The 13,184-nt window shown below is 39.9% G+C and overlaps 1 protein-coding gene across 1 annotated transcript in view; it reads right to left on the reverse strand.

Moving 5' to 3' along the window:
- Positions 1 to 13,184, reverse strand: part of dock5 (dedicator of cytokinesis 5) — a 37,805-nt gene that overhangs the window by 4,898 nt on the left and 19,723 nt on the right. Inside the window, exons 15-40 of the mRNA XM_086111611.1 lie at positions 12,963 to 13,061; positions 12,697 to 12,769; positions 12,493 to 12,596; positions 12,096 to 12,276; positions 10,519 to 10,616; positions 10,317 to 10,406; positions 10,102 to 10,202; positions 9,849 to 9,983; positions 9,660 to 9,771; positions 8,827 to 8,897; positions 8,563 to 8,669; positions 8,258 to 8,394; positions 7,593 to 7,688; positions 7,270 to 7,368; positions 6,846 to 7,016; positions 6,654 to 6,754; positions 6,491 to 6,549; positions 6,081 to 6,235; positions 5,790 to 5,875; positions 5,300 to 5,456; positions 5,164 to 5,204; positions 5,001 to 5,091; positions 4,800 to 4,919; positions 3,201 to 3,290; positions 1,205 to 1,309; positions 748 to 889 (exon numbers count right to left, since the gene is read on the reverse strand). Coding sequence (XP_085967737.1) covers positions 748 to 889; positions 1,205 to 1,309; positions 3,201 to 3,290; positions 4,800 to 4,919; positions 5,001 to 5,091; positions 5,164 to 5,204; positions 5,300 to 5,456; positions 5,790 to 5,875; positions 6,081 to 6,235; positions 6,491 to 6,549; positions 6,654 to 6,754; positions 6,846 to 7,016; positions 7,270 to 7,368; positions 7,593 to 7,688; positions 8,258 to 8,394; positions 8,563 to 8,669; positions 8,827 to 8,897; positions 9,660 to 9,771; positions 9,849 to 9,983; positions 10,102 to 10,202; positions 10,317 to 10,406; positions 10,519 to 10,616; positions 12,096 to 12,276; positions 12,493 to 12,596; positions 12,697 to 12,769; positions 12,963 to 13,061 — 2,821 coding nt within the window. The remainder of the gene's footprint in view (positions 1 to 747; positions 890 to 1,204; positions 1,310 to 3,200; positions 3,291 to 4,799; positions 4,920 to 5,000; positions 5,092 to 5,163; positions 5,205 to 5,299; positions 5,457 to 5,789; positions 5,876 to 6,080; positions 6,236 to 6,490; positions 6,550 to 6,653; positions 6,755 to 6,845; positions 7,017 to 7,269; positions 7,369 to 7,592; positions 7,689 to 8,257; positions 8,395 to 8,562; positions 8,670 to 8,826; positions 8,898 to 9,659; positions 9,772 to 9,848; positions 9,984 to 10,101; positions 10,203 to 10,316; positions 10,407 to 10,518; positions 10,617 to 12,095; positions 12,277 to 12,492; positions 12,597 to 12,696; positions 12,770 to 12,962; positions 13,062 to 13,184) is intronic.

Consider the following 13,184-nt stretch of genomic DNA (forward strand, 5'->3'; position numbering starts at 1 on the left):
GTGTGATTCGGTGAAGTCTGGAAATCACGGAGCATGGAGTTTTCCGAAGACTTGTGACTTTTCCGAAGACTTGTGACTCATTGAAATCCATTTGAAAAATATTGCATACTTCAAATATGAAAATATCTTACATTGTGGATGTGTTGTTGCCGCTCTGAATGTGAGCACCACTCTGCTATACACTACACTTATAAGGAGAGCATGTTTTTTTTTCTGCATGAAATAAATCCAATAAATAAATGTAATCAGAATATTGTGGTCATAACTGAGAATATTGTGGTCATAACATGTTTAAAGGTCCATCATTCATAAACGTGGGTGTGACTGCTATTCTCCAGATCAGTGGTGCCCAAACTTCCTTGTGCCACACACCGGGTGGGTCACACTAAACATAGTTTGACGACATAGAAAAAAAGAAAAACAGACGACTGAATATCTATCACTGCACCATTACGATGACTGTAGTTGTTAGAATACTGAGAGCCCTGTACCCCCCCCCCCCCCCCCCAAAAAAAAATCATAAGAGCCAACAAATAAAGAAAACTTAAAATAAAGACAATTTTAAAAAACAGAGTGCTGGTTTTATTTTTGTTTTTAAAGTGTTCTCTTGAGGTTTCATAGTAATTTACATTAGTGTTCATCCAACCAAGCCCTGGTTTCTAAAAGCAAAGCTCCCAAGGATTTATTTTAGCCAGCCATTTTGGACACTCTGATTGAGCTCAGCAGTTTTCTCTAATGCAAGGATACACTGTCCAGGAGAGTTGCTGATGTTGTCTCCAGGGGGCGCTGTGCTGGTCATGCGAACAGCATTTGGGAACTGAGAGAGTAGCTTTAAACTGAAGTCTTCGAGCCACTCATACTCTTTGCCCCTGTAGATGAACATCTTGTTCTGGAATGAAAAAGAAGTATTGAGAAACATTAGAACTCATTCAAACTAGGATGCCCTTTCAGAAATGCATTTGCACCCAAATGTTATCGTTTTAATGAAAGTGGGCTAGGTATTTTTTGATAGGTCAACCAAAGGCCATTTAAAAAATAGCTAAACTTTGCGTTTATAGAAGGGGAAAAAAACTATATACTGAAGTACGGATTGACGTCATTGTGGCATGGCTCTTGAATCATCAAGGAGTTGAAAAAAAAAAAGGTATTTCAAAGAGCCAGTTCATAAATACATCAAATTGTATGTTTATTCATCGTTTCTTACCCTGAGGAAAGAAGGGAATCCAAGGCCGTAGTATCCAACAGCAAAGTACTCTGGCTGTGGTCGCATGGCATGCATTATTTTTTCATAGAACTCTGCTTGTTTTTTCTGCAAGACATAACTCAAATGTTAACATACGTTGTCCGTCTCTTTGTTTTTTAACAAATATACAGTGGGGCCTTCAAATACAAGCTTAATTTGTTCATATTCTTCTTTCCTGACTGAAATGAATGGAAATGCCATTCATCAGTATCAGCCCCCCCACCCCCATGAATTAAATGAGAACTTGCACTCTACAATACTATATACTTTATAAAAACATAAAGTAAGGACAAAATTAAACGGAATTAAAAATATTTGAACAGGTTTGGTCACACTTTCTCCTTCAATTCTGCTGCTATTTATGGTGTGTGAACAGTGGCTACCTGGGAACAGTTTAAGACATCACTGGAATCTCTCAAGTCCTCTTAGCTCATCAGTTCAGCACTAATATTAGTTATTTACCGAGGAAAAAGAATACCTGCTTGTGACTATTATAATATGGTCTGTATACATGTGATCTTGCAATCTTTGTGTTCAGATATCCATTGCTTAAAGGGTAACTACACTGCCAAATATATGGCAATTCTTCGCACGTGTCCAGAGAGTTATCCCTTGTATGTTACAATTGTGGTTGCTTTCAATGCATGTGTGATTATCTTGCATTATGTTTACTTTGGCAACAGTTTGAAGACCCTTCTTTGAAGGATATTTACTAATTATATCTGACAAAATGCCCCTTGTGACGTGAGTTGAGTGACCTAACCTCATACACCGCTTGAATTGCAAATTTTAAGGTGGACGTGGCAATTTTCAAGCTGCTGACAAGATTTTAATGAAGCCTCACTCCACTCCTCCCTTCATCACCATCATGAACGGGCACACGACATACACTGCAGGTACTACGTACACTGCATACAAAGGACGTTGGTCAAAGCTGCTACATTAGTAGCACGACTCGTTCAAGTTGTAAAGTTGCAAAGATGAAATGTAACCGGTTCGATGTTGTATTTTTTGGGAAAGTACAATCCCTTAAAAATGTAAGAGTTGCTAAACTTTCCCCACGACTCGGTGATATCGGTAACATGTAGGTGTTGTGTTTTCCAAGCGCAGTGATGAAGTCATCGGTTTACACTAGCGTTACATATGTGTACACTTGATTTGTTTCGAGCGCTATCCAATTCCTTCATTTTAATGTTTTTTTTGTTGTTGTTGCTAACCAGAGTTAAATAAGACACCCAGGACTATAACCGTAAAGGTGCTGTGTGCAGCAGACTCTGTATGCGATTTGAATGCATGTGAACGTGCACCGCAAAGATTGACACACAGTTCAGTGCAGCTTTTTGACACAGCTGTCTCTGACAGGCTATTTTTGGCGCAACATGACAAGTTTCAAAATCATTTAAAGTGTCAGATATGAAATGTAAAAATAAAATGAAGGTAAAATTACAGGCGTAAGATGAGGCCAGAGAGTTGATTTTTTTTTCCAGATCATTTAAATAGTCGACAGTGAAGTCAAACAGACACAAAAAGTGTTTTTTTCCGTTAACTTTTAGGCTCGTTAAGTCAAAGGATGAAAAAAGCCAATCATAACTCAAATTGTGTCACTTGTATATCAAAGCACCACAGTTGCTCATAATAAAGTTGTGTTGATGACAAAAAACAGCAACAACAAAACTGACTAGGCGTGATTTTTCTTTTTGTTGTTAAACAGCACACCATTAACTGGATTCTTCAAAATACATTTAAATATGACACACACATCCGCAGAGTAACAACTGCTGCAGTGGTGATCAAAATGCTCCCTGGCTACTGTTTCCATCCCTACTACCATGCTTCGCTTTGGGTACAACACACTACTGAACCGATATTGCACTAAACTGCTAATATTGATAAATATAAGTGCATTTTTCAAAATACTTGAATCAAATTGACATGCACACCATATGGAGCTTCTTACCAGCAGCTGGCTGAGCTCCATGAAGTCAAACATGTGGCTCTCGTGCATCTTGGCCAGTTCCTTGCCGAGTTCAATAGCCTTCTCCCACATCTGGATCATAAAATGGATTATCTGTTAGATAGCTAATGACTTCACAGACTATCCGTTGATGAGCAAGTGTGCAATAGGGCTGAATGATTTCAGGAAAAGATTGAATTGCGAATCACCGCCGTCGCACCCGCCCCCCCTAAAAATAAATACAAAAATAAAGATTTAGGGGGATATTGATAATGTATAGCAACTTTTACAATTATGACTCTATGACACAAACTGACATGTTCACTGTTCATAAATGTAATTTCGTATGGAAATTGTTTTTCACACTTTTGTCGTGGACTACCTTGTTTTAAATGGAGACTGAGGGCAGAGTAATATGGCTCATATCAAAATATATATTGAATCCCTTGACACTAATAGTACCTATCGTGATACCCACCTAAGTGTAAAATTACAATGCAAGTTTATTTACATGTCAAAAGTAAATATTTCCCCTTAAGAGGCAGAAAAAAGTCTGATTTACTCTCTCTGTCTCTTTTCATTAAAATATTGCGTATTCATGTAGTATGTCTACTTTTTCTTCTTTGCAATAAATACAGTCAATAAATAAAAAAAATAATCTAGTTCCTTAGCAAAACTAGACTGATTTAAAAAAAAACCAAGAATGTTATTTTGACACCTATCATTATGTTGCTATAACTCGGCACTGAAGGGTTCAAAACAAAGCAAACAAACACAAACACAAAGATGACTTCATAAATATTTAATCCGACCCTCATTAGGATAAGCAGTTGGGATAGTGGATGATGGATGTAACCAGATAGTATTATTTTGAGTTTTTTAGTGCCTCATCCTGGCTGATGTAACAGATTCGTTTTTGAGTTTTGGGGGGGGGTGTTCGTGCCCTTAACTAATTTCTCTCGAGACACTTATTAATTTACCTTGTGTTTATAGCTGGTTGCTCTTAAACGCGGTTCCAGCCAGACATCAGTGAAAAGCATTATTGTACACCAAAGCATTTTTTTGGCTATTTGGTGACACAACTTTAACTTAGCGATTATCGCGGGCTTCTTCTGTTCCCTCTTGCTCGGTTAGGCATGATTAGGCTACTTATTTGCTGCCATGAAGGCGAGCATTAGTTATTTAGAAGAGAGGATCTGCACCAACGGGCAAGGTTACGCCGTGTCAGCTCGCAAACGCAGCTCGTAGCTTGTGCCTGGGTACGGTGCTTGTTGGTGCTCAATATTCCTCTCAATTTGCAAGCAGCAGCTCAACGCCTTTGACCTGCCATGAGTAGCAGGCCACTTTTGATGGGTGATCTTAATTGAAAAAGAAGGAAGGTGGTGTTTTTATGAGATTATAGTTGATACAACAGGAACGCTGCAGAAAAACAACATTTTGGTGAACGCATGATCGCATTGTCCGGAATCGCGATTTCGATCCAAAAACAATAAATCATTCAGCCCTAGTGTGAAATATTCAAATAACGGCACAACAAAGAAACCTGAAGTCGATATGTTAAATTTTGAAACATTGACCAGTGGCAGAATTAGCAATACTCACCTTGCCTTTGTCCAAATAACATATGATCTCCTGGAAGAGTCTTTCTTTCAACTCCTGTTGTGTCCACACATGCTTCCCGTCTCGAGGAATTAAATGAGGTGCACATGTTTTGTCAGACCACTGGTACAAAATCAATACATCGGATGTGTAAGTAAGAGCAACATCTTAAAATGTTAAAAGTAAGATCTGAATATGACAGACCTCAAGTAATTCAGCATGTAACAGGAGAGTATATGAGGCCTCTGTGTAATTTTCACAGTCCAGGTGTAAATCCCGCAGTTTGTACAAGTACCTAGTGATCAGAACACATCAAAAAGGAGCGTTTAATCAAACATCCAGATGACAAAAGGGCTGCCTGACTTACCGGATATAAATGTCTTCCCTCTTTTTTTCCTTGTAGAAATTCTGAAAGAGAAAGCAAACTAATGTCATGTCAAATAACTGCCTTGGTTCAGGGACAAACATGTCAGCCGTTGTGTGAACACAGGAGTGGGCCGTACCAGCACATTGACAGTGCAGCTCATGCGATGCTCAGGACTTTCATCATGTGTGATGGTGCGGTATGCCAGGAGATTCTCCAGCAGGCTGCTCAGCAGAAGCGCCAGCTCTTCACCTGACTGGGACAGGTATCTATGGCGTCTGCAGTGCTCCAGTAACCTGTGGGTCCATACGTGCGGTTTGTCACCAGACAGCCTGTAAGAGGCTGCCCCGACCCACTATCTGCTATATTTGCACATTATTATGACGGTATTATTATTTATGATAGATGCAAGAGTTATCACAATAATAGTTTTGTAATTCTTTAATCATTGCCGATTACTTTGACTTACCAAATCTTAAAAAAAAATAAAAATAAATAAGTAAAATACTAAAACTAAATCTGTAAGTCACCTGTGAATAATTTCGGACCAAATATGTGTCTATTCGGTTCCTGAGGAAAATGTGCAAGAAAAGAAAGAGTTGCCTTTTAGCGTGAGTGACAAAAATTACGTTTTCTCCAGTAGGACTTTGTACTGCTCATCTCCTCGACCTCCTTCAACCTCTTGATCCAGTCTTGTTATCAGTTCATTTTCAAACTGAAAAGAAGAAAATTATGGGCAAATTACATAATTGTGCTACACTTCCTTCGTGAAAAGTAGTATTGGTTCTGATAATGGGAAAAAAAAGGCACAAAAAGGATGGCGGATTCAGGCACTTACAGGCAAATAGACCACATGATGTATCGAAAAACTTTGATGGTATTTAAAGAAAACACATGGTGCATAAGATTGGAGATTGTACCATTTCAAATGTGCGCCCGGGGCTGAAATTGTGCTCACACTGCATCATATCGAAAAAGATGGGAATTGTGGCCTTCCTCAGCTCTGGCTCAGCCACCAGGGTGACCTCCAAAATAGGTCCGACCATGGATGGGATGAACTTCATTTTATGGGGGCCTAGAGAAAAACAGATTAACACTCAGAAGAATAAGAGTATAATTTGAGAAGGCAATAAACTGCATCTTCATCTCACAACAAGCGGAGTGCAATTTAATAATGTTGCAAACAAAGCAGTACAGTGAAAGGGAACAATAAAAACATTGTCTTGTTATTCTGCTTGTGTAACTGCAGCCCCTCCCACCCAAAAATAAATAAATAAATCACAAAAATATATGATAATCCAACATTAGATGGTCGCAAATAAATACTCACCAAGATTGTACCACATATCTCTGATCTTAAAGCCAATGGTCTTCCTCATATCACCATATCTGATGCAAATGTAAATCAGTTGAGCACATATTTTCCTTATTCAGGCTGGAAATTCGTTCCAGTTCAGCACCTCACGTTTAATGATGGTATGCAAAAATCTCACTTGTTTAGTATCTTGTTGCGTTTCTCTTGAGAGAAGGACTCAAGCTGCAGTGTCTTATGGGTGAGGAATGCCACGGTCAAATGAAAGTAACTATTCCACAGCTGAGGAGGATACATGGGTTTCATTAAAATACTAAACCATTTGACGTGATACATCATTAGTCTCTGTTTGAATTGAAAGGAGAAAACACACCTGTAGTTCAAAATGTGCTTGGTCTAAGAAATACATGTTGAGGACATCAGAATACTGGATTATGGCTCTCAGGAAGACTTGCATCTGCACCAGGTTCATAATTATCCAGTCAGCAGGGAATACCTTCCCCATGAGGTCCTTGAACATGATGAATGTCTCCATGAGAAAGTCCTGATGATAGGAGAAGCGTCATCGTAAGCGCCAGTTGAAGACCAGCATTGCTGCATATCAGAAACGCATCATGTTCCAACCACTAGAGGCCAATTGAGATTATCAAGTCATTCCCATCATTTGCATGATATGTTTAGAATCAATAATCTCTATAGGAGTAGAAAGTGGCCTGGGTGGTTTAATGTCTATTGATAGGGTGTGAAAGGCTGAGGCGTACAGCAACTAGCAACAAAGGCAGCGCCACGACACTTACAATGATATCCTGTCTTGTCTTAAAGGTGCCAATATAATGGGCATAATGCATGTCATCCATTTGCTTCAGGATTGCCGTCATGCAGGACAAATAGTGGCCCTGTCACAGAGAAGGTTATTTGTTACATTACATTAATTCACAGTAATTCCCCAGTCCCACACAAAAGAACACTCAGAGCACTTATGTGTTTTATTCAAGCAAATTTTAACAAGTGTTAGTATATAGTTTACGGGAGGTATTTTTTGTCTTCATAAAGAGAGCATTTAGTGTTACAAACGTCTGCACTTCCTGTGGACATATTCCTGCAGTAACATCACACTTACTATGAGGGGGGACGATCTGTCCATGCCTATGACAGTGCGATTAACCCTGCGAAGTAGGCGCTCCATTATCAGCTGAATGTGCCCCCTAGTTGGACCCTGCATGAATACATTCACGTTCATGTACCTTTATATCACTACAGGTAGAAGCATTCATTTCGTGCAAAGTACTGTGGTTGTATGATATTCTACACCACTCGATTTGAGTAACATGTTATGCATATTAACCGTAGGTATGGACAAAAGCAAAATGTTTAACCTACTCCACACCAAAATGTGTAAGAAAAGAATTTGACGGATGACAGAAGAAACGGGCGAGTTGGAAGGGCATGGTAATTATCAAACGCAAAAGAGCAACTACAAAACTAAATATATTTGTTATGTGAGTGTCATAACAAGTGAGAAAGAAATATTTCAAATGCGCAACAAAATTAGTGTCAATGCTTGTCTCGTCGCCTTCGCATGGACTTTTGTGTTTTACAGCATAGCCATTCAATTATGCACGGAATCTGCAGCATTTGACTATTTCGGCTTTTCTTTTCATGTGTCTTCTATCTGTATATCCATAAACCCTGGTCGTGTGTGCCTGTAATCTTGTTTTGACAAGATGCTTATGTAATTGTATCCTGAGGTGCCAGCCATTTTGATCTGTTTGAGTAACTATTTACCACATCCTTGCGATCCACGATGTCCAACACAGTGCTAAGCAGTTGGACACAGGCCTCGTAGTCAGGTTTACTGGAGTGATCATCCAGCTGCCCACTCAGCTGGTCATTGACAAGTGGCAGAAGCACATCCCGACAATCTGTGGAAACAAAGCAGAGAAATGTGGTCTCAGTATGACATGCTCCATTTCTAGTCCCCGTAGGGACTGTGAAAGTGTCATATGAGCAAGAGGCAGTGGTTTGTGTGTTCAATGCATCTTGTGGAAAATTTTATAATGTGACATCAGGCTAAAAAATAAAAACTCTACCTGGCTGCGTGAAAAGGTCACTCTCCACCATTTTGCACATGCAGCCCAGCTTCTGACGCACAAGCTGTGAGTCGGGAATGCTCTCAATAAACTTCGCCAGCAAAATGCTGTAAAATGAGAGTACACTTCCTATGTTGTGATTGTCTCTCAAACATACAATTCACATGGTGTGTTGTTAATTTTACAGTAGCAGGATTGGGAGAAAAATAATTCACAATGGAAACAAATATTATTCCAAGTTGTGCAGCCCCCCTTGAGAATTACCTTAACTCGACAGGATCAAAGAGAGTCTGGATATCATTAATGATGCCAGGGAGGTATTTCAATATCGCCCCCTAAAAATACAAAGTACAGGGTGTCATCAAGTTGAAGCATTTTTTTAACCGCCTGACAATGCCAGGAGGTAGCCTATTTTTCACACTATTGAGTTACTAAACTATTCATCAAGGCTTCAAAAAATGACAGGTGGCAAATCATCCTCAAACATTAGGTGATTCAGTTTATGGACTAGCTGCGATGTGAACAGCGCAAGCCTGTATTGCATTCTGAGGCTCTCCAATACGTTGTCCTGTATCACTTTTTTAATCCATAAAATGATAAGAGTGTCAGTCAAGGAAGATGTAGGTTGTTACGGAGATTGGATGTGGGTGAGAATTAAGACAAAAATGGGGAAATATTAAAAGACAGGGCTCGCTCCCATTCACTTGAATGTAACCGCCGCTTGATGTACACTTCCTGCGTACATTTTCTCAGAACCTCTGCTATTTCATCTGCAGGTATATAAGAAATGACAAATTTGGTTAAGTCGTGTTGTAAAAGACAATATCTGTGCACTTTCTACCACGTGGTGGCATGCTGCGGGCAGCTGTATACCGCTCGCTTGAAAATATGGGAATTGATTTTTTGCCGATGTGAAAGCTTCTGTTCATTTGGATTGGCTATGATTCAACACATTTTGTGTGAAATCTTGTGACAAAACCCCTGCGCGACTGTTCAGAGGAGCATCGCTCAGTGTGTCACGGGCCTGACTTGTAATGGATAGTATGTTAACGTACAGCCATTAGCAGTAGCCAAAAAAATAACATAATAGATTATACCTTTATTTTCACTCCCTCATCAAGTGGTCTGTCCATGAGAGTGTTGAAAGACAGGAACAGAGAGCGAATTGAGTTGAAGAAAGCGTCCCCATCTTCACTGTTTCCATAGAACCTGCAAAGGTGGATCACATCACAAGCTAATCCTCTCAAACAAAAGTATGAGTGGGAGGGTGAGCGGCCCATAGATACCTCAGGTAGAGGATCCGAGACTGGACAATAAATCTGAACAAATACTTGAGAGCCTTGAGTGCGGCATAGAGCTTCTCAGTGAGAGCAGGCTCCTCCGCGTGGCCCACATAGTGGTTGAGCACCCTGGTAAGCTTCCTGAAAATGGAAATAAGTTTAACTTTAGTTCTCATGATAATTACACCATAAAGTAGGTGGAGAATCACACAAATCAAGGGTGTCATATTGCGAGCAATTTAAGATGGTAGGGACTCACATGTAAGCCAAAGTGGCACTAAAGTGCTTGTTTATGTAGGTTTCAAGGACTGGGTTAAAGTGCTGGAATTTGATGTCACCAATCAGCATGATAATAAAAACCTAGGGGGGGAAAAAAAAAAAGAGATCCAGGAACTGAAGAAAATGCAAATTTATCATGTGACGAAATGCAGTCTTGCCAAAGATAACAGATGTCAAGTGGATACTGAAACTCACCAAGGCATTGAACACCAGTGTGTCATAGGTGTCCTTTTCTGAAGTCTCCATCATGATGTTGAACAGAGCATCAAGAGTATCCTGGAGAAACTGTGCAGCCCCCCCCCCCCAAGGCTTATTGTAAAAGTCTCATTAAAAATGTCTGTATTTTATAGCATCATATTAAAAAGTTAGTGTGACATGAGTAGAGCAGAGCACTTACTTTAACTATCTCGCCACCTTCGACCTCCATCAGCCTTTGCAGGATCTGGTCAAGATCATCTGGGTTCGACCTCCAGTTCAACAGGCCGAGTAGATCAACTAAAGTTTTGTGAACACATCAATTTAACATTTCATTGCAGCATCAATTAAGGTTAATGAAGTTTTTCAATTTTAATCAATCAAACCATCAATCAACTGCAATCTGTCCACAGAATATAAATCAAGAACTCAAATAATCTCATGCATACAAGGTGATATGTAGAGGAGACTTTACTCGATCAGGATTTTGCCATCGATTCGCTATCAGAGTTTCTAAAGCCAATACTCAATCAGCGATTCGTTCAGTAGTAAGCACATTCTCAAAGCCGTTCCACTCTGGTCTAACTACAGATTCGGCCCTATCTACACAAAGTATGTTGGTTGAAGATGATGGATGGAATTGTCAGTGCTGGCGATGTGCCCGGCACCCCGCCGTGAATCCCCGCCGCATCACCCATCCCTTCTTGGCGACTACACTGATAGGTCCGTCTTCTATGCCCCATTGAATTGAATCATACAATCATAAATCTATATTGCGTTTTAGAAGAATACTTACCGGTGACCATATTTATCATTTCAAATGGGTGAAAGAACAAAAGCTTGTGGCAAATATGCAGCGAGCATTACGTGCCGCGTCGGGTACATTCAAATGATGAATTTGATCAATTTGGACAGTTATTCTCTTTGTTCTCGTTCATGTCCTCACCCAACTGTCATTTTTGGCTATATTTCAGTTGATGGTGGATTTGAATTCATTGCGCAAAAGGAACGAAGATAACACCAATACATTTATTCATCTCCATTCTTTGTATGACTGTGTAACTTCATTCTGTGTGTTGATCATTGCAAAGAACATCGCTTCGCGCTTTTGTCGTAATATTAATTGATTGTTTGGAATACTTATACGGGGCGGCCTGGTGGTCCACTGGTTAGCGTGTCGGCCTCGGAATGCAGGGGTGCAGGGTTTGATTCAAGCTCTGGCCTTCCTGTGTGGAGTTTGCATGTTCTCCACATGCCTGCGTGGGTTTTCTCCAGGTACTCCGGTTTTCTCACCGCATTCCAAAAACATGCATTGCATGTTAATGGAACATTCTAAATTGTCCTCAGCTGTGATTGTGAGCGCAAATGGTTGTTTGTCGACGTGTGCCCTGCGATTGGCTCGCAACCAGTTCAGGCTGTACCCCGTCTAACTACCTGAAGTCTGCCGGGAAAGGCTTCAGCACGCCCGCGACTCTCATGAGGAAAAGTGGATTCGAAAATGGATGGATGCATACTTTAAAGAAACCTTCCTTTTTACGATATCCTATGGCTCATTTATTTGGAATTCATGATTTATGAATCAAATTTTATGGAAAATATGGAAAATAATTGGTAAGTTGGTTTTCTTTTGATGTTATTGTAAAATAAACTATTTATTACCACAAACAGACAAATGATTGATTGATTCCCAGGTACCACGAATTGGAACCAAACCGGTTCAAATGTGAAAGAACTGCAGCCCTATTCGTCAGAAAACTTGAAAAAAGTGCTGTGAAATACCGTTCTGAGTGAGCTTAGTGGAGCAAGTAAGCGTGGAAATCTGAAAGCTGTCCTTCGTGACAGGAATCACTCCCGAATGGTGGAACTGCTTCCCTGTTTGTTTCTCCTTCTCCTCCACTTCAGCCCAGGTCCCTGGCAAGGTCAGATAAACCTTTGCATCATCTGCCCTTTTCACATCAACCTAAGAAATTCATAAAACAGGGGATGAGACAAACAAATCAATGGATATTTAATTTCAGACTTATATTAAGGAGAGTTCCAAAATCAATCACTCTATAGTCAGTCACAGTCAGTTGTGCATTGACTGTGCAATTGTTTTGATGGAATTTGATTAATGTTCTAGCATTAGCTTTTTTTTTTGTCTTTTTTAAATTAAAGTACAAGCCTTGGAGACTACCTTATAAACGATAGGTTCATGCCTTCCATCCCTGAGTGTTGTCCCATCTCCTCTCATTAGGCGGACGAAGGCCATACCAAAGGGTTTTTCTGATTTGTCCCTAGCTGAGGAGGGGAGCAGAAAAACTCTATTTACCATGGTGGAGGGATTACGTATGGGTTTTTGTCATACAACTAAGTCACACAACAAGTCATAGTGACTCACAGTCCTGGGAGGATCTATGTCGAAACATCACCCTCAGGTGACAGCGGCAAACATCTTCAATGGGAATTGTCACCTTGCAAAGGAGGAGACAAGATCAGAGGAATTAGGGCTGCAAAATACATGATTGTCTATGCAGATTTACATTATCAGTACATTCTGGCTTTGTATCTGTCCTTCGAGATGATTTCTCCACTAAATCTATTTGACAAATGAATTTAAGACATGGGATGTCATGTTCAACGTTGCGTTCAACGACACAAACCTACCTTCACGGTTTCATTCCAACACGGTTGCTTCACCTGGTAGTATATGACAGACTTGTACTCTGTGATACCATCGTAACCAGCCCCAGGAAATATTGCCTTCTGTTTAAAAAAAAAAATGGGATTAACTTTAGGCATGTGGCAGAACTATAGACTTAATATGCACAGATTAAATCTTTAATACATAAATGTATTAAAAGTTAAAAAAGTAAAATTCTGAGGAAT

Source organism: Hippocampus guttulatus, chromosome 5, assembly GCF_054856545.1.
Source record: "Hippocampus guttulatus isolate MCC_2025c chromosome 5, RoL_Hgut_1.0, whole genome shotgun sequence".
NCBI classification, from domain to species: Eukaryota; Metazoa; Chordata; class Actinopteri; order Syngnathiformes; family Syngnathidae; genus Hippocampus; species Hippocampus guttulatus.